The sequence below is a fragment of the Miniopterus natalensis genome, chromosome 10, assembly GCF_054644295.1.
Source record: "Miniopterus natalensis isolate mMinNat1 chromosome 10, mMinNat1.hap1, whole genome shotgun sequence".
NCBI classification, from domain to species: Eukaryota; Metazoa; Chordata; class Mammalia; order Chiroptera; family Miniopteridae; genus Miniopterus; species Miniopterus natalensis.
Genome location: NC_142090.1, coordinates 47296632 through 47318992, shown reverse-complemented (window position 1 = coordinate 47318992; position 22361 = coordinate 47296632). Strand labels below are relative to the sequence as shown.

At 35.1% G+C, this 22361-nt stretch overlaps 1 protein-coding gene across 2 annotated transcripts in view; it reads right to left on the bottom strand.

The window, feature by feature from the left end:
• Nucleotides 1–22361, bottom strand: part of PHTF2 (putative homeodomain transcription factor 2) — a 131076-nt gene that overhangs the window by 45302 nt on the left and 63413 nt on the right. Inside the window, exons 4-8 of one of the 2 annotated variants that reach the window (XM_016219584.2) lie at nt 20404–20473; nt 19603–19761; nt 13018–13183; nt 11193–11357; nt 1551–1737 (exon numbers count right to left, since the gene is read on the bottom strand). In XM_016219584.2, the coding sequence (XP_016075070.1) occupies nt 1551–1737; nt 11193–11357; nt 13018–13183; nt 19603–19761; nt 20404–20473 (747 nt within the window). The remainder of the gene's footprint in view (nt 1–1550; nt 1738–11192; nt 11358–13017; nt 13184–19602; nt 19762–20403; nt 20474–22361) is intronic. The other variant, XM_016219585.2, reaches the window with a different exon arrangement.

Sequence of the window (22361 nt, the reverse complement as noted above, 5' to 3'; positions counted from 1 at the left end):
ATAAATTTGTTTTTTGGTTTGTATTTTTAATCCTCCCCTGATGATATTTTCTCCATTGCTTTTCAGAGAGAATGGAAGGGAGAGAGAGAGAGAAACATCGATGTGAGAGAGACATGTCGATTGGTTGCGTCCCGCACATGGCCCAATTGGGAAGGGCTTTGAGCCTGCAACTGAGGTAGGTGCCCTTGGCTGAAATCAAACCCAGGATCCTTCAGTCCGTGAGCTGAGGATTTAACCACTGAGACAAATTACCCAGGGCTGCACATATAAATTTGTAAGACACATACAGATTTCAGAAATTCTGAAATTGAGAGACTCCAGAACAGAAGTTTTATTGACACTTTCATGTTTCTTTCATATAGTTTTGGTTGGTAGGTAATACATGCCTGAAAGTGTGCTTGAAAGTTGAATGACTGAAAAGTTATTTGTTCAGTGATGATAGTAATGTGAGGGTCACGTTACCAGAGAGCTAAATGCTTCAACAATCTAAAATCAAGTAAGGGACTATATTTCCTTGCAGTCCCAAGCTATTTACTGTACAGCTACTGGTACTGAAAATATATGTACTGTAAAGTAGTAATACACACTTGATTCAAAATTAGAGAATCTTCTTTTCTTCTATTTATTTTCTTCAACACAAATGTTTATCCTCATATTCCTAAATTTAACAGTTTACATCTTTTTATTTAACCATATTATTTTACTGTGCCAGCTTTTAAAGAATAAATTAACCAGAAAAAAATTCAGTGAAACAAAGAGAAGATACTACATTAGGCTTTGTTACAATAACCCAGGGTGGCATAATTATTTTGGAAAAGTCAACAATTGTTATCTTAAATATGTGCTCAATAAGAACTTTTAATAATTAAAAACAGAAAATGTGCTGATACCAAAGGTAATAAAGTTAGAAAAAAACAGGTAATATTATCTTATGGAAAACATGAATGGAAAAAATCAGGTTCCTAGTTTAGTTTCTAGAATAATTTAGATGTTCCATTTAAAACAAATTCTCACACACATGGAAATGGGGCAAGAAAGGGTAAGGTTTAATAAGCATCAACTATAAAATTATAAAGTGCTTTAACATTTTAGAAAAATTGGAGTCAATCAATTCAAGAAGGTACTAATTTAAGTTATATTGGCAATAAAGCTTATTCATATTAATTTATCTTATTTTCAGCTTCATCAGTGTGATTTGTAAAGGCTCTGAGAATAAATTTTGGAGAAAATATTTAGGTCAAGGGAAACCACTATGTCTAAGTCACTTCCCATTAGCCAATATAAAATCATACAAGCAAACTATTTTTCAAAAAATCACTTATGCCCAGCCAGTGTGGCTCAGTGGTTGAGCATCAATCTGTGAACCAGGAGGTCATGGTTCGATTACCAGTCCGGGCACATACCTGGGTTGTGGGCTCGATCCCCAGTAGGGGGCGTGCAAGAGGCAGCAGATCGATGTCTCTCATCGATGTTTCTATCTCTCTATCCCTCTCCCTTCCTCTCTCTCTAAAATCAATAAAAACATATTTGGGGGGGAAAATGACACTTACTTTGCTGGGAATGTTTCTCAGTGTTCCCTTGCTCCAGGTTGTCTCTTCTGGTCGAATAGTTTCACACTGAGGTTCATGGCTTTGTACTCCATCTTCACTGCTTTTAACAGTCTTTTTCCCATCAAGGGATACATAGCCATTGTCAGTCTCAGTTGATTTATCAATTGAATTCTTCATTTTCTTTGATCTTAAAAAAAATATTCAGAAGCGTGTTAAAGGGACTTAGCTTATTTTGGATGGGTTACTGATAGAAATTATGATTTGTTAATAATAAAATCTGGTAGTTACTTCTCAGAATTTTAATGGCCACTTCATTTTTACAACAAATAATTTAGACATATAGTATACATCATATAAAATAAACATGAAAATGTTCATTCAGCTTATTGTATAGGTTCACGAGGTCTTACGAATAGCAATTCTAAGAGACATGTCTTAACTTATCAAACAATTCTTGTTCAAAATTACCTGTCTTTGAGCAAAATCTAGGATAAAATTTTTGCCCATTTTATTATGATTAATATGTTTTTAAAGTTTTATTTTTAAAAAAGATCTCAGTAATTATCAAGTTAAGTTGCAGTAAGTGATTTACCTTAGTTTTAATATTCTCGTTACAAAAATACTTTACCATTAGTATATATACATAAATATCTCTGATAAAAATTTATCTTAATATACAATGAAGACATAGAATCTTTGTTACATAAAAATAGATGAAAAAAGGAAAAAAATTATACAAGCTTCTGAATAGAAGTAGAAATAAAGAACACAAAGAAAACAAAGTAACCTCTAAGTAACCTCTTTCACCCACTGAAATACTCTGAAAAAATATCAGTAATTGTGTAGTCACAAATGAGGTTTTTTGTTTATAGGAATTATATTTTTCTCAATATGTAAGATATGTTAGAAAATAATAAACATGACATTTTTGATTAATAGGCAAATGGTTGAGGAGTTCTCTTTAGAGACTCTAGTGGGTGAAAGAATGGCTATCCAAAGGTAATGGTTAGTAGAAATATAGTGTAAGTCCCACACAAAATTAAAATGTGCTCAATGCAGATTAAGTTTATCATAGACCATTATTAAAAGCAATTATATTTAATTATATTTAAATAAATCCCTTCAAATTTTCTCCAGAGTATCAGTTTTGCAAGAAAGAAAAAAATAAAACTAGTACATTGCCTTCATGTGGGCCAAAAAACAAAAGTTTTAAAAAATTCACCAAAAAAGTTATCTTTAACATTAAGTTACTCAATTTTACTGGAACTTTTTAGAACTGTGCAGGAACTTAGAACTCCCTATTTAAATGCTAATTTTGGAAATAAGGAATCAGAAGTATAAAAAGGTCTAAATGATTTATTTAAGGTCACACAGCCAGTCAGAGGCCAACATGGCATTAGATTACAGATCTTCTGACTATGAGGTTAACTTAATTCTCCACATTATCTCCAACTATCTACTCTTTGGAAAACTTCCTATTAGGATTTCTTGTTAACACACTCATCAAAGCCTAGAAAGTTTCTGTCTTATACAAATAGGCCCCTCTCCTTCCTGATCTTCTCCTACCAGGTTACTGAAAGGGACAGAAAGACCACACTTCCCACATGCTCTACTGAGCTCCAATACTCCCCCCGCCCCTTTTTAAAAAAATTTGTAGAGAGAGGAAGGGAGGAAGGGGAGGGGGGAAAGAGAGAGGGAAAGGGGGATAGAGAAACATCAACTGGTTGCTTCCCGTACACACCCTTACCAGGAACTGAACCCTCAACCTGAGTATGTGCCCTAACCAGGAATCAAGCCCACAACCTTTCAGTGTACTGGATGATGCTCCAACCAACTAAGCCACACCAGCCAGGGCACTCCATGCTTTCTAGTCATTCAGAACACATCTCCAGAGAGTTGTCAAGACTCAGAAGCCCAGTCTTCTGACCCTTCTCTTTCTACATGACCCTAAGAGACATGAAAAGGTCAAGGGAATGAGCCACAGAACAAAGATCACTTAAAGAGTGGCAGAGGGAGGGAGGAAAATGGATTATACTGGAGAGGAGAAAGGGCAAAAAGAGAAACTAAAAGGTGCATTGAAAGCTTGTGACCTTCCCTACCTGGGGAAGAAAGTGATAGAAACAGTTATCAATTGCTTCCTTTACCTCTCCCTTGAACTTGGAGATGTGGAAAAAGACCCAGAGAGGTGAAGTTACTTGATATTTTGAAAATGTGAAAACTCAAAGATAGAGGAGTTTTCTGGAAAGGTATTTATGAAAGTTCATGGAAATTATACTGGGCTGGAAAGGGAGAGGGAAAAGGAGGTGAAGGAAAACTGGAAAGTTGGTAGAATCATTAATCAGACAGGATATGCAAGAGGAGAAATTTATTTGGGAAGATGGAAATGTTAGACCTGCAGTGTCCAGGAACATCCTAAGATCAGGACGGAGTTGAAAACATAGATCTGGAGGCCAGTAGTCAAAGTAGAAAAAGTGGCTGAAAACTTGCAGAGTGAACCAGAGCTGGAGAGGGCAAAAGTTGAGGGCCCAGTGAAAAGGGTTTTGAATAATGATTCCTTCCTTACCAGGACAGGGTAAAGACTATATTATGCCAGGGGGAAAAGTGCTAGCAGCATCCATTCCATATAACTGACACCTCTCAGCTATCTCTCACTTCTTCCTTTCCTTATCTCTGCCTCCTTCCAACTTCTCTGGTTGTTTCTCTCTCCCCTGTCTCCTCAAAGTACGAGTAACACTATCAGGAGACAAGGACACTATGTTATTAAACTATGGTAGCTATGATGTTTCACATGAACTAAATGCAGGTAAGTTGCGAACCAAGCTGAAATGACAAAGAAAATAATAAATATAAGACCCACCCCTAGGATTTACAAAGTAGATCAAAATATAAATCATGCAGCTTGGCAGTGACTGGTAATAATGGCAATTATAAGAGTATATCATTGGGATGGGGCAACAGGGGCAGTCCATTTGAAGACAATTTTAGGGCAGGGTTCCAGGTACAGCCTAGCAGGATTGGAATATAGGCCACACACAGAGGGTTAATTGAGTAAGTAAGTATACTGAGGACAATGGGAATTAGTATTTCAGTGATGAACAAAAATATAAAGAGGAGAAAAGAAAAAATGAACTCTGATACTGTACTTGAATTGGAGCTATCACTAAACATTCATGGTTTATAATGTATCTAGATAGATACAGAAATAAATGTAAATGTAAAGGGATACACACACACACATTTCTTAGCTCTACCCACTGAAGAAGGCCTGGGGGTAGCAAAACCCCAATAGTAATGAACACATCTACTACTCAGATCTTGGTTTCTATATACCACACTCTCCTTGAAGAAATGGCTGATTCCAGGACTGAGGCGGAGAAAGTACAAGTTGAACAGGAAACATTACATTGTGCCTGAAAGTAAGGAAGTGCTCAAAGAATGATAGAGACATGTCAAAAAGAGAAAGAAATTGCTCAAAGGGGCTCCACTGGCCAAATTTAGGACAATCTGATCATCAAAATAAATGACAAATCAAATAAAATAAAAATCCACAAGTAAATGAAGAAGGGAAAGCTTTTCCTTAAAGTAGAATGCCAACTAGTAAATGTAGAAGAAATGATGGAGTTAGAAAAATCACCCTTTGGCAACCATATAATAATAATTCAGGCAGGAATCTTCAATGGATGCTAAAACTAGAAGGTAAAGGTGTAATGAAAAATGAGTTATTTTTATAATATTATTATATCCCCACACAGGACATTTATTGATTATAAAGGGAAAAATAAATTTACAATGGGGAAATCTGGCAGACACTATCTCAATCAAGTGACTAATGTAAATATCACTAGTAAGGGAACAAATCAATATAGTTTGGCACCTATAGAATGAAATCAGAACAAAGTATCACTTCTATGATATTCCTGCCCCAAATGCATAACTTAGGTTTAATCATGAAGAAACATCACACTACTAACCCAACAGTGTGCTGCTAAATGTTGAACAACCAGCTCTCCAGTGGTAAAAAGCCCTTGTTTGTAGTGTTTCCTGACTTCTAAGGTATAAATAATCCCTCCATGGCCAATTTACAGTACCAACTAATAGCACTGAACACGGATTTGGGAAGAGGTACACATATTCAATTCTCACAAGTCACTTGGAGCCAGATCCAGACCACTGACACAAATCCAAATCAAGGGATACTCTAGATAGTTACTGCCTAGAGTCTTCAAAAATATGAAAAACATGACACTTGTTTTAAAAGGTACAAACCGGTCCTGGCCAGTTTGGCTCAGTGATTAGAGCGTTGGCCTGTGGACTGAAGGGTCCTGGGTTTGATTCTGGCCAAGGGCATGTACCTTGGTTGCAGAATCAATCCCCGGCCCTGGTTGGGGTGTGTGTGGGAGGCAACCAATCAAAATGTCTCTCTCACATTGATGTTTCTCTCTCTTCCACTCTCTCTGAAAAGCAATGGAAAAACTATCCTCGGATGAGGATTAAAAAAAAGTAAAATTATAAAAAAATAAGAAAATATTGAAAAGACTGTCTTTACTCCATTGTATGCTCTTATCTCCCTGGTGGGAATGAAGACTAGTGTAGCCACTATGGAAAACAGTAAAAATAAATTTTAAAATAATGAATAAATACATAAATAAATTAATTAAATTAAATAAATGCCCCATTCGCCAAGAGGTTGTTGGGTTCAATTCCCACTGAGGGCACATGCCCGGGTTGTGGGCACAATCCCCAGTAGGTGGTGTGCAGGAGGCAGCCGATCAATGTCTCTCTCTCTCATTGATGTTTCTATCTATCCCTTTCCCTTCTTCTCTCTCTAAAGTCAATAAAAACATATTAAAACAAACAAACTCTTTTTTTAAAAAAAGTACAAACTGATTTGTACCCTGATTAAGTCATTCTCTGGATGTGAGTGTAGAGGAAATGCTGAAAGCAGAAACCACAGGAGAGCTAAATTCCAATTAACACAGGTAAAGAGGATCAAAAATTGGGACCACTCCAAGTGTAGTTCAGTTTTACCCCTGACTATACTATATCATTCATGTTGCAATTAATATCTGAAAGTCAAAAGAATATTAAGTTCTCAAAAGGAACACAGGTTATTAAGACTCAGGGGGGAGTGAGAGACTAAAAAAATAAATATTGTAAAATTCTACTTAGAATATTCTTTTTAAAGGAAAGCTATTTCTTTTTAAGTGAACTTTAAAATATGTACAAAAATAAACTGAAGCAAGGTAAATAGCATTTAGATTTTAAAATAAGCACATATCTAAATCACCATTTCCTACCAAAAATAAAAAGCAGGGTAAAAAGAAGCTGGTAGTATTAGGAATTAAAGTACTAAACTATACCCTAGCCAGTTTGGCTCAATGGTTGTTAGAGCGTGGCCTGCAGACTGAAGGGTCCAAAGTTGGATTCCAGCCAAGGGAACGTACCTAGGTGGCAGGCTCCATCCCTGGCTCCGGTCAGGGTGTGTGCAGGAGGCAACCAATCGATGTGTCTCTCTCACATCGATGTTTCTCTCTCTCTCTGTGTCTCTCTCTCCCTTTCACTATCTGAAAAGCAATGGAAACAATATCCGCAGGTGAGGATTAAAAAATAAATAAGTAAAGTACTAAACTACAGAAAGAACTGATAGTTTTTAGTACCATCCACAAAATGTCTACCTTTCAATAGCTACACTTAATGCATATAATACATTCATTCACTTATTAAAACCACAGTTAATAATATTTTCTTAGATCAACCCAAACTGGACCAGAGGCATTTGGGCAGTGAGATTAGCAGCATCTTGAAAACAGGAGACATACAAGTTTATGCTGATTTTACTTATTCCATGACAGAAATAGCATTTCCTGCATTGGATTTTGAACAAAAAAGCATTTGCAAAGAAACAATGTGAAATTTCATTGCCACGGTCAAGGCTTACTGTTTTATAACTAGACTACCACTTTAATCTTTGGATGGCATGACCTGTGTAGAATTTTCTTTCAAGAATTACGCTTGACATTCTAGCAGGATAGCTCTATGTCAAAAATATCCTTAGGAGGAAATGACCTTTAGAAATATATGTATAAAATTACTTTACTTCCTTTGTGAGATAAATGATGATCTTGGTTCTTTCTGAAAAAAATGCTAACAAATGTACAACCTATACCATAAATAAATCATAAAACTAAATGGTTTTTCACATTAAAAACTTTAACCAAAAAGTTAACAACTTTTAAAGAGCTTACTAGCTTATAAAATCTCAAATCTGTACCAAACATGAAAACCAGTGTGTTTCTATATTAAAAGCCTGCTCAGGTCATCAAAAATACTCTTGATACTCTGTATGCCATACGGAAAAAAAGCTGGAAGTATTTGCTGCTGCTCTCAAAAATATTTAGAGGTATATAAACAGATCCAATTGAAGATCATCCTTTCAGTATTAAAGGACTTCAGAGAGTTGCTACTTAACAGTAGGAGATAACTCTTGTTCTAGAATACAGTATGAAATCTCTACTTCTGATCTCATTTCCACAAGGTTAGGTAGGCATTAAGGGGGAAGGAAGGTTAGAGAAAACTCAATGCATCAATTTCAGATATAAGAGAATGACATAGGAGCCTATATATTTTACCATCACTGCTACCTGGAGCTATTCATATGCCTTGATTATATGTCAACATTGCCCTTCAAAGACTCTTGGGCCCTTAGGTATCCTCCACAACACATAAGTTCAAAAGGTATGCACCAAATTATGTTTATTTATGATACTCGTAATCTTTCTAGGACCAGTCCAACTCTAAAATACAGTGACTTTATTAAATTTAATGAGATATCTATTTGTGGTCAGAAGATACTCTTTAAAACTCTGGAATATACTGGCATTTACATATCTTCATCCTTGTCTGTGGAAAATAGGCAATAGAGCTTCACCTAGTTTATAGCTTAAATAACTGAACTATTCAAACTAAAGTCACTAAAAACAAAATTTTAATCCCTGTACCAAAATTTTCTAGTGGGTCTGCATACCACTTTATCTCATATAGTGTACTCCATTATGTGAAGAAAATCAATTTATTAAATTTTTAACTTTCACTTTAGTGCTAAAAACAGTAAATAGGGAGACTAAATGGGACAGAAATATTTAAGGTAGAGCATGTAAGTTAATATGTAACCTGGCTTTATTCTGGTTTCTGTGTCTTATACACCAAGTCAATTTATGTAAGTTACTTTTTCTACTAAAAAAAGGCATAATTCCTTTTCACAATTTGTTTTTGAATAATATTGTGATAGTCAAATGAATCTTAAATGATATGAAAGAAAACTTAGGCTCTATGTGAATTCTGAAATAGGCATTATACTGGAGAGACATACAACTTAGATGTAATTCTTCCTATTCAGTATTTTTAGTAGAAACTATAATTATGCTAATTTAAGACTATAATACACTGAAATTATAGTACTAAACCCTTAGGAAATATGGTTGATTTCTACATCATGGTTGAGCATCAACCTATGAACCAGGAGGTCACCGGTTCAATTCCCAGTCAGGGCACATGCCCAGGTTGCAGGCCTAATCCCCAGTAGGGGGCATGCAGGAGACAGCCAATAAATAACTCTCTCATCATTGATGTCTCTCTCTCCCCCCTCCCTCTCCCTTCCTCTCTCTGAAATCAATAAAAACATATATATATTTTTAAATTGATACTTTCTTCAGCTTTGTTTTCTCAGGTACACAGAGTTCTTTTATAATAATTCCTAAATTTTTTCAAATGAGAAATACTATGTATGCTTTGTTTTAAGAAGAACAGTTTTATCTTGAGAAGGAAATGTACTTACAGATGATAAATAGGGCCTTTCCAACTTATAAATACAGAATGTAAGAACTGTAGTTTGCATCCTAACACCTAGAAAACCAGTAAGATACCATACTCAAAGCTTAAGTCCTTGTGTGGTTATGTATTTATTTTCCCATCAGTTGGGTTAATTCAGACACCTTAATGGAAGTATCCAGTGTTTCAATTTTTATCACCAGAAATAATTTTAAGTCTCAGTTGATTTTTCAGTTTAAGCCCTTCTGACTTATTAAAGCCTGAAAGAATAAAACATCATCAAGAGTTCAGAACTCAGACTAGAACTTCTAAAAATTAACATTTTTCTTAAGATCTTTCTGTACCTAATATTTAAAACAGCCTTATTCATAAACTGGCAAACCAGTCCCAGAATGAGTTTGTTGAAAACAGTGCATCTTTAAAAAGATGTAGATTATAGTTGCCATGATTAAAGGGAATAAACACAAAGGGATTTAGACATTATAATACCAATGACTGGTAAATCAAGGTTATGCTACAGCCCCAAATAAGGGAAATTGAACTCTGAATCTCATTTGAGAAACATGGTAGAATTCCAAAGGCACCAACCTACTACCTTTGGGGGATTCTGAATACTAAGTAATATAATATCAGTTCTGGACAACCAAAACAACTAAATGATTCCCCAAAAGGAAAACATATCTAGCATGCTATTTATAATTGCTTATCAAAAGTTCTTGAGAAATGTTTAAGAAACTGACTTTGCAGTGATAAAACTGTCACATCCTACTGTTAAAAAGGAGAGCTATTAAAAACAAACAAACAAAAAAAAAAAAACTAAGAGATACAGACAGAATCCAATGCAAGTTAAAAACCAAACCAAACCTGTATCTTCTCTGGAGGAAGCAACTATATGAAATGTTACTACAAACTATAAAAATTTTGGAAAATTTTCTACAAAAATACAATCTATGAAAATATGTCGAGGATATAATTGCTTAATTACATAATGCATGATAAACTTTTATCATAAGAGCACAATCACATATTAATGAAACAATGATATTACTAGAGGAGTTAACACAAGTGACCAAAGTAGTTATTTGCAGTATCCCTTTTCTTGATTTATTAATTTAGCAACTTTCATTAGTTATACTATTTTGATCATAGCTTTTTAGCTTTTTTCAAATTTATTATATGTATATGTGCATTAGTAATATAACCCTTAAGTGTTTTGAATTAACTATTCAAAATAATTATACAAGATTGAATTAGGTTTAATTTACTTTTAAAGTTTGCTACAATCACATTTCCTTATTTGGTAAATACTGTATAGTATGAACTATACAAAAAACCCAATATACAAAAAGGGAATTTCATCCTATAGATACATTTTATTCTTTTAAATAAAAATGCCTACATGTTTTATATCAGATGATTTTAGATAACTGAGGCAAGGATTAAATTTTTAAAATCATACAACTCTTATGACATATTAGAAAAGCCAATTTGACCTATAGTGCTAATAAAAATAACCAATTTAATAGAAGTAAAATAGGACTTGAGAAATCACAAAAGAAACCAAAATCTAGAAACCCAACTAAATATATTTTGATGATATATATTCATTCTCATATAAACATATTTATGCATATCCAAAAGTAAATTCTATGGTCTCTATTTTTCCATTATCTATAGTATTATAATTGATCAAAACAAAATCCATAATAGCTCTGTCATATATAAAGTCATTAATACTCATTACCTGAGACTGACGTGTGTCAGAAAAGGGATAGTGCATCTCTATGCCATATAAAGCCTTGAATAAATACAAACCCTGATAAAAAGAAAGCAGCATGCCAGAGATCTCTGAAGACAGCGCCAATGCTGTATGAGGTGCTTGTACCGTGGCTCTGAACTGTTCCCTCCTGTGAATTATCTGTGGTACTAGAACCATCTCCTTCCCTATGTACTTCCAAATGGGCTGCTTTTCTTAATTTCCTTCATCAGAAGAGATTAAGAACGGAAGGTAGCTTTAAAATTTTAACAACCATTTTCTCTGTAGTATGTTCAAATTTTTGGTAAACATAACACACAGGAACTCTAATACATAATAAAATTCAGATCTACTGGATGAAAGTTAACCCAAACATAAAGTACATATTCAAGACCAATTTCTATAGCCCGTCCAGTGTGGCTCAGTGGTTGAGCATTGACCCAGGAACCAAGAGATCACAGGTTTGATTCCTGGTCAGGGCACATGCCAGGGTTACAGGCTCGATCCCCAGTAGGGGGCATGCAGGAGGCAGCCAGTAAACGATTCTCTCATCATTGACGTTTTTACCTCTCTCTCTCTCTCTCTCTCCCTTCTTCTCTCTGAAATCAATAAAAACATATTATAAAAAAAAAAGATCAATTACTATAAATGGTAAGGTATTGTTCCTCGCTTATACTGACCATCAGTGGACATTAGGTTGTAAGGATCGAATTAGACAGACATTTACAAAAGCATTTCTTCCCTATTTGAATGCCACTTATCTGCAGTTAAAGAAGAAAATATAAATAAAAGAGGATTATAACCTAACTGATCAGCAATGCTATTTATCTATTTATCTTTTCAAAATGAAAAGGGCCTAGCCCTGGCTGGCATGGCTCAGTGGTTAGAGTGTCAGCCTGCACACCACAGGATTGCTGGTTTGAGTCCCGGTCAAGGACATGTACTTGGGTTGCAGGTCCAATCCCCACCCAGTCAAGAGGCATTCAGGAGGCAACCAACTGATGCCTCTCTCTCACATCAGTGTTTCTCTCTCTCTCTTTCCTGTCTCTCTCCCCTTCCCCTATCCCTTCCACTTTCTTTATAGATCAATGGAAAAAATATCCTCACTCCTTGGGTGAGGACATATTAAAAAAAAGGAAAAGGGCTTAAATCTCAACATTCCAAAACTGCAAATGTCACAATCTCTTAGCAACAATATTCAAAAGAGGAATAGCTCCAAAAGACCCTTAAAGCACAACTCCATTTATGTTTATTTAATCTAGGGGGCAATATTAAAGTTACAAACAGCATTTAATTAATTAATTAATCTGTTATCCTCATCCAAGGACATGTTTATTGATTTTTTTAAGAGAAAGGAGAAAGAGAGAGAGACACTGATTGGTTGCCTCCCATACACACCCCAATGAGGGACTGAACCTGTCACCTATGTATATGCCCTGACTGGGAATCGAACCCAAAACCTTTTATTGTACAGACAATGCTCCAACCAACTGAGCCACCTGGCCAGGGCTCAAATAGAATTTAATAAATAGTATTTAGCTGAAATTTTTTCTTGGTTCTTGTTTCTGCCAAAGCATAAGTACAAAATTTTTTAAATAGTGGGAATTATTAGCAACTCCAACTAATATATATTCCCTACTTTGATATTAGATGCCTAGAAATTAGCTTTAAGAAAGAAAATAAAAACAAAAACAGGTATGTGGTCTCAAAATGACCTTGAAGCAAATACAGAAAACAAAAATCATATTTGGTAGCTGATTCTGAAGCTTACTGCTTTATTTGAAAGAGGAACTTTACAAGATAACATTTTATCGAAGGCAAGAATGGTTCTAGATTTAAATTACAGAAATCTACAAAAAAGATCACTTTTTAAACAAAGAGTACCTTCTTCTTTTACCCCCTGTATTTAGAGGAGGCTTGGGTGTTCTTGTTGAAACAATCTGGCAGTGCACAGTTCCCAGGAGCAGCATCAGCCATATCGGCCCAATCACTTCTGTCAGAGGTATGTTATGTGGGCTAGAAGTGGAACAGAACAATACTATTGCGGCAACTACAAAAAGGGAAAGAAAATATGTTATAGGTCTAATAGTCACTTCTTCAAAACTTTAGAAACTGTTTTAACGTTGCTTGTTGCCAAATTATTTTTCTAAGTTTAAATGTTTCTCTAGACAAGCTCTTTCAGGCTAGCTAACCATGCTTGTTGTTCAGTAATAAACACTTGGAACAAGGTAACACCCAACATGGTCTCTAAAGTACACACCTTAACACTACATGAAAACAAGATTACATATGGCCCGGCCGGGCGTGGCTCAGCAGTTGAACGTCGACCTGGGATCCAGGCAATCGGGGTTCGATTCCTGGTTAGGGCACATGCCCCAGTTGTGGGCTCAATCAATGACTCTCTCATCATTGATGTTTCTCTCCCTCTCTCCCCCTCTCCTTTCCTCTCTCTGAAATCAATAAAGATATATTTAAAAAAAAAAAAAAAGATTACATATGAATCTAAGGCCATTCCTGGTAAGATCCCAGAGTGTCAACAGAACCACACTAACCTCAAGTGAACTTATTTCTTTATTTAATAAACACAGAAGTCTATGATAAATGTATTATAAGGCTATAAAGAGCTTCTTTTCAATAGAGGTCTCTCTACTCAGAATTAATAACATATATTTACTTGGACATATTTTTAAGGGAAGCCACTGAAAATCCATTATTGCTAACCACTGCCACATGAAGAAGAAATCTTGTTTTTGCCTGCTCAGCATCCCTTAAGCCTTCTAGACATAAACTCTTTATCTTTTGGGAATCTGCTTCCTTTGCCTGTCAATTGAATGGTCTTATTTCTCCCACCTCAGGGATAGACCTGTAATCTAGGCTTGCCATAGTCTTAACTCAGCACAGTAATTAATAAAAAGATGGGCATGTGACTTAAGCAGGGTCAATCAGAATCTTTCATAGGACTATGCACTATGAAAATAAGAAATTGCCAGGGACACCTCAGCCATCACTCAAAAAAAGCCTTCCTAAGAATGAGACCTGCTTAAGAAAAGCAGCTTGGACAGCAAAAAAGTGAAGACATCATCTAAGCCTCCAGATCCAGCAATGCTTGAATCAAGGGCCTAGGAGTACCTAATTCTTTTTAGAAACAATTGGAGAATTTGAGTATTAGGAGATTTCTGTTCCTTTTATTAGGTGTGATCATTGTCATGTAATTGTGTAATATTTTGAAGAGGTTCACACTAATGCATTCAAGGTTAAAATGCCACGATATACATAATTTAATAAAATAGATGAGGTAAATAAGCATGAGGACAGCACAAGTCAACCTGGATAGTTAGACAGTCCCAAGCAAATTGGAACACAGGGTCATGAGGTTATTGCACAGGTCTATCTAGTTTCCTGGGGTTTTTGAAAACTTTTATGATAAACAGTGAAGACAAAAAGACTTTTTACAAAAGTTAGTTTGCATTTGGTTTCTGCCACCTGCAACTGAAAGAATCCTGGCCTAACATACCAAGATTTAAGCTTAAAACACACACTTTATCTTCTAAGATGTTTAAGAAGTATCATACAACAAATTTCAGCTTTATATTCTCCTGAGTAGTAAGGTACTTTAAAAAGGCTAAAATTTTTTAAAATGCCAGTCATCTTGATGACTTTAACTCAAGTTCTCTAGTTGTTTTATAACAGAGTCTGGAATTTAGAAAAATTTAGAGTTTTTGTTGCTTTTAATATGAAGTCTAATGTTATCCTTTATCCAGTTCCTTAACTTTTTGAGCCTTGGTTTATTCCTCTGTACAAAAATAGTACATAGATAGTTACATAGGTTTCAAATGGAGTAATACATGTAAAGCACTTTGAAAAGTGTAACTAACATTGATAAATAATACACTTAATAGCTATTCTTAACTATCTTTAAAATAGAGGGGATGCAAATACTCCTTAAAAGGTTCAGAATTTTAGGCACAAAGAAGAACATCTTAAAGTTAACTTCAGGTTTGATATAACTTCTTGCTGAATGATTATCTCTCAGCCCTATGACCATCATTTTCTGTAATGCTAGGGCTGGGAACCTAAAAACTGTATTTTCTATCTCAATAGGAGGTTGTTATATTCTGTGAAATTCTGTCAATGGAAAAATTAGAAAAGGAGAAGGGGGCCCTGGACGGTGTGGCTCAGCTGGTTGGGCATCATAACCCACGCACTGAAAGGTTGCCAATTTGATTCCCAGTCAGGGCACATGTCTGGGTTGGGGCTCGATTCCTGGTAGTGGGCATGTAGGAGGTAGACAATCGATGTTTCCCTCAATTAATCAATCAATCACTCTCTTTATCTCTTTTTCCCTCCCTCTTGCTCTAAAAATCAATTAAAAAAAATAACAAAAAAGTGGGGGAGGAGAAGCCACTTTATTCCCCTCTCTCTTTCCTTCTTTCTTCTGGCTGCGTCTCTCAAAGTGGCCATGGTCTCAGTTCCTGAGGCAGTGGTTCTTGTATCACCTCCTCCCTTTTGTTCCTACTTGAGTTAAGGGTTTGAAGATACAAGGAGAAAACATTCACTTCTCTGTTGTACTTTTTGATCGTTTAATGAAGTCCTGTGAACTAGACTGTATGTTGAAAATTTCTGCCAGACAGTACTTCTAGAAATTTCTCCAAGAGATCAACTGAGACAAAATGTTATTTATCGGGCACAAGTAGTTCCAAGGCAGAGCTTCATATACTGGCCAAGTAGAACTCTAGGAACAATCATCAGGAATATAAAATTTCTAAAGTTTGATTTTTAGGTCTGTCACTCTTCAGGATTTAGTGGCTGGTGTTAGACACTGGGAGTAGAAAGACAAGTAAAACATAGTCTATGTTCCCTGCCCCTCCTCAGTTTAGAGGAAAAAAGGAGGGCATATAAAGAAACAATTAAAATACCTATAATGAATGGAATTATGTATCCACCCTCATAATTCCTATGTTGAAACCTTAACACCCCCCCCCATGTGATGATATTTACAGACAGGACCTATAAGGATATAATAAAAGGTTGAATGAAGTTATAAGGGTGGGGCCTTAATCCAATAGGTCTGATGACGTTATAAGAGGAAGAGATACCAGAGATCTCTTTCCATTCTGCACGGAAGAAAGACCCTGTGAGGATACAGTGAGAAGGCAGCCATGTATAAGTCAGGTAGAGAAACCTCACCAGACTCCAACCTTGATGACACCTAACCTTGGACTTTCAGCCTCCAGAACTGTGAGAAAATAACTGGCTGTTGTTTAAGCCACTCGTCTGTGGTATTTTTGTTATGAGAACCTCAGCAGACTAATAGAATACCTATAATAAATGCTATAAAATACATAGGAAAGACATTAACTAAACTGAGAAATTATGAAAGGATTCTGAAAGGTAATATCTGATGCCTAATCTAACTGTGAGGGAACAAACAGGAGTTGACTAGGTAAATGAAAGGGAAAAGGGCTACCCAAGCAAAGAAGAGCTGTATGTCCAAAGGCATATAGGCAAAAAAAAAAAAAAAAAAAAAGCACAGAATGTCAAAGAAAAAGCAGAGAGCTAATTTAGTCTGGTTACAGTTGGGGAGAGATACAACAAGAGATTGACTGAAAAAAGTGCCTTATATCTTGAAGTCAATAATAACTAGGAAACAATTTAGGACTTAAGTGCCTGGTTTAGATTTGTAATTTAAAAGGTAAATGGACAGAAGAAGGTATCTGAGCAAGAAATAGGAATGGAGCTGAGAATATGAAGTTGAGATACTTAAAAGGCATGTAACTGAAGTAAAAAACCCAACTATACGTAGTTACATAAAACCAAATCTGACTGCACATGATTCTACCTTTGGGAAGTTAAGGGTTAGACAGAGAATGAATATGTAACTCAAAGTCCTCAGAGTACTGCACCCTACTTTTAATTATTTTTATTTATTTTTTTTGTTGTTAATCCTCACCTGAGGATATTTTTTCCATTGATTTTTTGAAAGAGTGGAAGGGAGGGAGGAAGGAAGGGGCAGAGAGAGAGAGAGAGAGAGAGGGAGAGACAGATGGAAAGAGAAGCATTGATGTGAGAGAAACACATCGATTGGTTGCCTCCTACACCCACCCCAAGTGGGGTGGGGATTGAATCTGCAACCCAGTACACGCCCTTCACCAGGAATTGAACCCGAGACCTTTCAGTGTGAGGGCCAACATTCCAACCACCAAGCCACACCATACAGGGCTGCAACCTACTTTTATATGCATGGAAATGAGGCACGGGGGTTTCTGAATGTACCAGCAGACTGCTGAGGGTCATTAGGGTCACAGCATGACTCTGTCACTGGCTATGGGACTTGGGGCAGGTTAAGTCACTTCTTTAAGCTTTACTGGGGGAATTTTTAGTGTTCATGATTTATGAACACATGTTAAACTTCAGTTCTGAACTGAAAAACATCGTTTTCATGCCTGATCTAACCTGTGTTCCTTATTTAAAAGCCAGTGAGTAAATTTCGGACACAATATTTTGTGAACATCTAGTTACAATGGAAACTAGAAAGCAACAGTATTAGAAAAGCAAAATGCACAGTAGTTTCAGTCAATGGTACTGATTAATTATTACTATATTGAGTAACTGTACTTTCTGACTGCTTTAGAATAAAGTTTTCTCCTTTAGGTAAGTTAGAAAGCATTAGAATATAATTATACTTAGATTAAATCCTTTTGGGAGCAAAGCAAACACAGAAAGTAACTATAAAAATTAAGATAAAAATACACTTAGAGGCCTGGCTGGCATGGCTCAGTGGTTAAGTGTCGACCTATGAATCAAGAAGTCATGGTTCTATTTCTGGTCAGGGCACATGCCCAGGTTGCAGGCTCGATCGCCAGTAGGGGGCATGCAGGAGGCAGCTGATCAATGACTGTCTCATCATTGCTGTTTCTATCTCTCCCTCTCCCTTCTAAAATCAATAAATACATATTTTTTTAAAAAAATACATTTAGAAGAACTATCATATAATGTAAACGTATTACTTAGCAACAAAGGTCAACTTCTTGAAAGTAACAAGATATTTGAAAATCCCTGGAAATGTTACTATACTTAATTGCAGGCATTCTAGGAATTTATCATAAGAAAGTAATTCAAAGTATTAAAAAACCTCACAAACTCTGTTCACTTCGGCATAAATTATAATAGCAAAAGACATCAAAAAGCTTAAATGCCCAATACTGATATAGGATAAGATATTTTCCAATAATTTAAAATTATATTTATAAAGACTCTAATACATAAGGTGAAAACAGAAATATAATTGTTCACACAGAATATCTCAACTATATAAAAAATGTTACAAATTTAAAGGCAAGATTATAGTTTTTCTCTTCAGTTTTTGCCTACATTTTCCAAATGTTCTGCAATGAACATGTATCATTTCTTTAATCAGAAACACACACACACTATTAACAATGACAAAATCTTCATAGCTCACTGTTTTTATGTATATTAGATGTACCCTGGCTTAAAGGAAACAACTTTACCTAAGTAAAAATCATCAGTAGTTTTTATTATAATTTCACTTACTTAAAAGAAATTATCTTTTACTTAGAGCTTGTTACTAAAACATGTTTCAAAAATCATTCAGGATTAAAATCGTGTTTTTAAAAAAGACATTAAAAAGACTGAAAAAGTATCAACCAAATTAAAATCATTGTTTTGTTTGAGTGATGCAATGTGAGTGGTTTCTTCTTTAAGACTCCAAACGCTTTAGTCTTAAAATAATAATAATAATAATGATGATGATGCATATTATGCATTGTATACTGCTGCTATGACTGTACACTAGAATGCTGCTGTGGTGGGTGGCAGTGTAACAGAGTTGTTAAGCATGTGTCTCTGAGTCAGATAGTTTAAACTTGAAACTGGGCTCTACCACACTTGGTGATTGTGTGACTTTGGGCCCTCAGGTTCTTCAGGATCCCATGTCTATAATCTAGGTATAATAATAGTAGCAATACTTTACTGGGGGGGGGGGGGATTGAGATTTAAATAAGAATCTGTGAAAAGCACTTATAATAGTGCATGGTATGCACAGCTTCAGTACAGAATGAGGACAGTCTCAGGTTACAAGGGTTAAAAGAAAAAATAAACCTTGGCTGAGGCAGGAAAAATGAACTTGTATAAAAAATGACTGGTTTGGTATATATATGTGGGAGGTGCATTTTGAAGAGGCTTTATAATTTTTAAAAATCCTCTCAATTTGTATTTTTCTCTAGCCATCCACAGATTCAAATTTTCACAAAACTATATTGGAAAATAACTGCTTTGTTTTCTCAAACATTTTAAATATCAAACCAGTGTCTTATTAAATAAAATATTACAATAAATATTTATCTTCATACTCAGAAGTACTACATGTTTTTTAAAAGCCTTGGTAACCCTAAAAATATAATATCCTGAAAGTTAAAAGCAAAATGTATTCCTATTATTTAATTGTACCTTGAAGAAGATAAAGGACAAGAAGCCAGAAAAAGATGACTTTCGATGTTACTTGTAACCACCATCGGAAGAAAAAGGGAAAAAATACAACTCGAACAATCCCCTTTCTAGTCAGAGAAGTCCAAGGACTTTCAGGTTTTGCCTTAGCAAATGCAGACCCTGAGAAAAAGTAAAACAAAATTACGGAGTACATTTATTAGTCTTTAATTTCCTTAGAGAAAAAATTTCAACATTTGAAGAAAAACAAAACATGTATAATTTTATTTTACACTATGTTATGAATAAGAAATGCCCAATTTTGGGTAGCAGACACTTTAAAAACATTCTTCATGCTATCATATTAACTCAGGTACTTTGAAAAAAATTTTTAACTGAAATAACAGCAGAATTTCTCCCACATATTTTATAAATATAAGACAATATTCAAATGTCAGTTCCAGTTAGGAATTTTAAATTACCACTCTAAGCCCCAAAACTAATATAATATTGTATGTCAACTATAATTTAAATATAAATTTTTAAAACTGTTACCACTTTTATTTTTATAACCAAGCCTTATAGCTTGCCAAGCAAATATAAGCTGCTTTTCTTTTGTAGTTACTTCTTGGAATTATCTTTAGTGGGAGGAAAGACTAGTCAATGGTATTTAAATGCCTCCATTCTCTATTTTTTATGCAATTTCTGCCTTCATTTAAGCACACATTACTTTTATTTCTATAAACATATATATCTAACCCTCTTGAACTGTTTCTTCAAGGTAAATTTCTAATTGCATTAAGCATTTATTTATCCAAGGCTCACCTCTTACAAGATCAACATCTATGAGGTCTGGTTTCACATGCGCTGTTTTCTTTGGTTTATTCCTTAATCCCTGTAATATATTAAAAGTAGTATTGGTGAGAGTGTAGATCTTAAAAGTCCTCATCACAAGAAAATGATTTTTTGTAACTATGTATGGGACAAATGTTAACTAGACCTATTGTGGTGATCATTTCTCAATATATACAAACATCAAATCATTATGTTGTACACCTGAAACTAATATATTATGTTAAATATGCTTTAATAAAAAAGTAGTATTGGAATACTATATATATTTAAATCCAGAAGAGAAAAAAATCATCTTTCCAAAAAGATAAATTTAGGGATATGTGTAACATGTGATGCCTGTTTATTACTAAAAGTAAAATTCTAAAACAAAGACGCCTGCTACCAATCAATTTCGATGTACAGCCTGAGATAGACTGTGTTGGGCCACATTTGCACAGGAGATTGTTGAGGCTGGCTGGGGAAGCAGTGGCTCTGAAGGGCCTTCAAGGAGTGATGCTGGAGGTGTTGCTACAGAAAGCAGTGGACCACAGAGCTGAGGAAAGACAGGGATGCAGACTTCTCAGCAGATGCCATCATGTAGGGGTGGTATTAGCTGAGACCCAGAGAGAATGATGCATATCTCAGGGCTGTCACTATGTTCACATGCATAACCAGACCACAATGCCACCTAATTACCTCAGAACTTAGAGGCCATGCCCAGTAGGTGGAAAAGAGGAAAGCAGGAGTCACAAAATGAATTAGTTTAAAAACTTGAAATTACTAAACACTAAGTTTCTGTCATCAGTGTACAGAAATGGGACTAAGGGTAGAGGTCAAAATTATTGGAAAAAACCCCCACAAAACTATGAAAAAATAACAAGTATAGGATGTTAAGAATTGTAAGAGCTTAGGTTAAACTACTCAGGAGCCAAGTGCTAAGAGATGACACAGTGTTCAGGTGATTTGTTGATTATTCAATTAACCAAGTGCTTTGTTTTGTTTGGTCCTAATCCAAGTAACTAACAACGACCACCTAAAGTGAAAATTTGAGTAAGTACTGTTTGCATCTAAAGCAAAGGACAGCATTTGAGCTCAGAATTAACTGAGATGTTTAAACCAAAAATGTACCCTGAAATCAAGATGCAATTAACTTTTGAACCCCTGCAAATAGCCTGTCCATCTGAAGTTAGGAATTTTAAATTATCACTTTAAGGGATGCAGAGATACAAAGATACAAAAACAAAACAGAAAGAAAGGGTCAGGGTTGAAGATATGTTCATGATAATTTTATATACAGCTGAATCTTCATCATATTCATAGATTTAATATTTGCAAATTCACCTACTCATTAAAATTTATTTGTATCCCAAAATCAGTACTTGCTGTGCTTTTGCAGTCATTTGCAGACACGTACAGAGTAACGATGGCAAAAAATTGGAGTCACCCAATGTGCACATTCCCAGCTGAGGTCAAACAAAGCAATTCTCTGCCTTCTTGTTTCAGCTCACAATATTGTAATTAAGTGTCCTTTTCACAGTCTATTCAGTGCAGTGTGATCACATGCTAATCATTTGTCAAATACTGTTTATGAGTGGTGACTCTTAGATTAAATATGTAGACTACAGTTGTAGATATGTAATATTTATTTATGTGGTGAAATTATTACAGTGTTTTTTCCAATATATGGCCTATTGCCTAAAATTTGTTAAAAATAACAGTGAATAAATAACAGAAAAAATATAGCCTGTTAATTTAATTATAAGCAAATCTTGGTTAAAAGCATTTTCAAATTAGCAGGGCGTTAATTTTCACATATGACATAAGGACGGCAAATTCTGTCTGTTAAATCCTTAGTTCATTAAATAGAGATCGACAAACTCGAGGGTTTACTGTAATTTGAAAATAAACTTATAGCCAATGTTTTGCAACAAATCTAAAACTTAATTTTC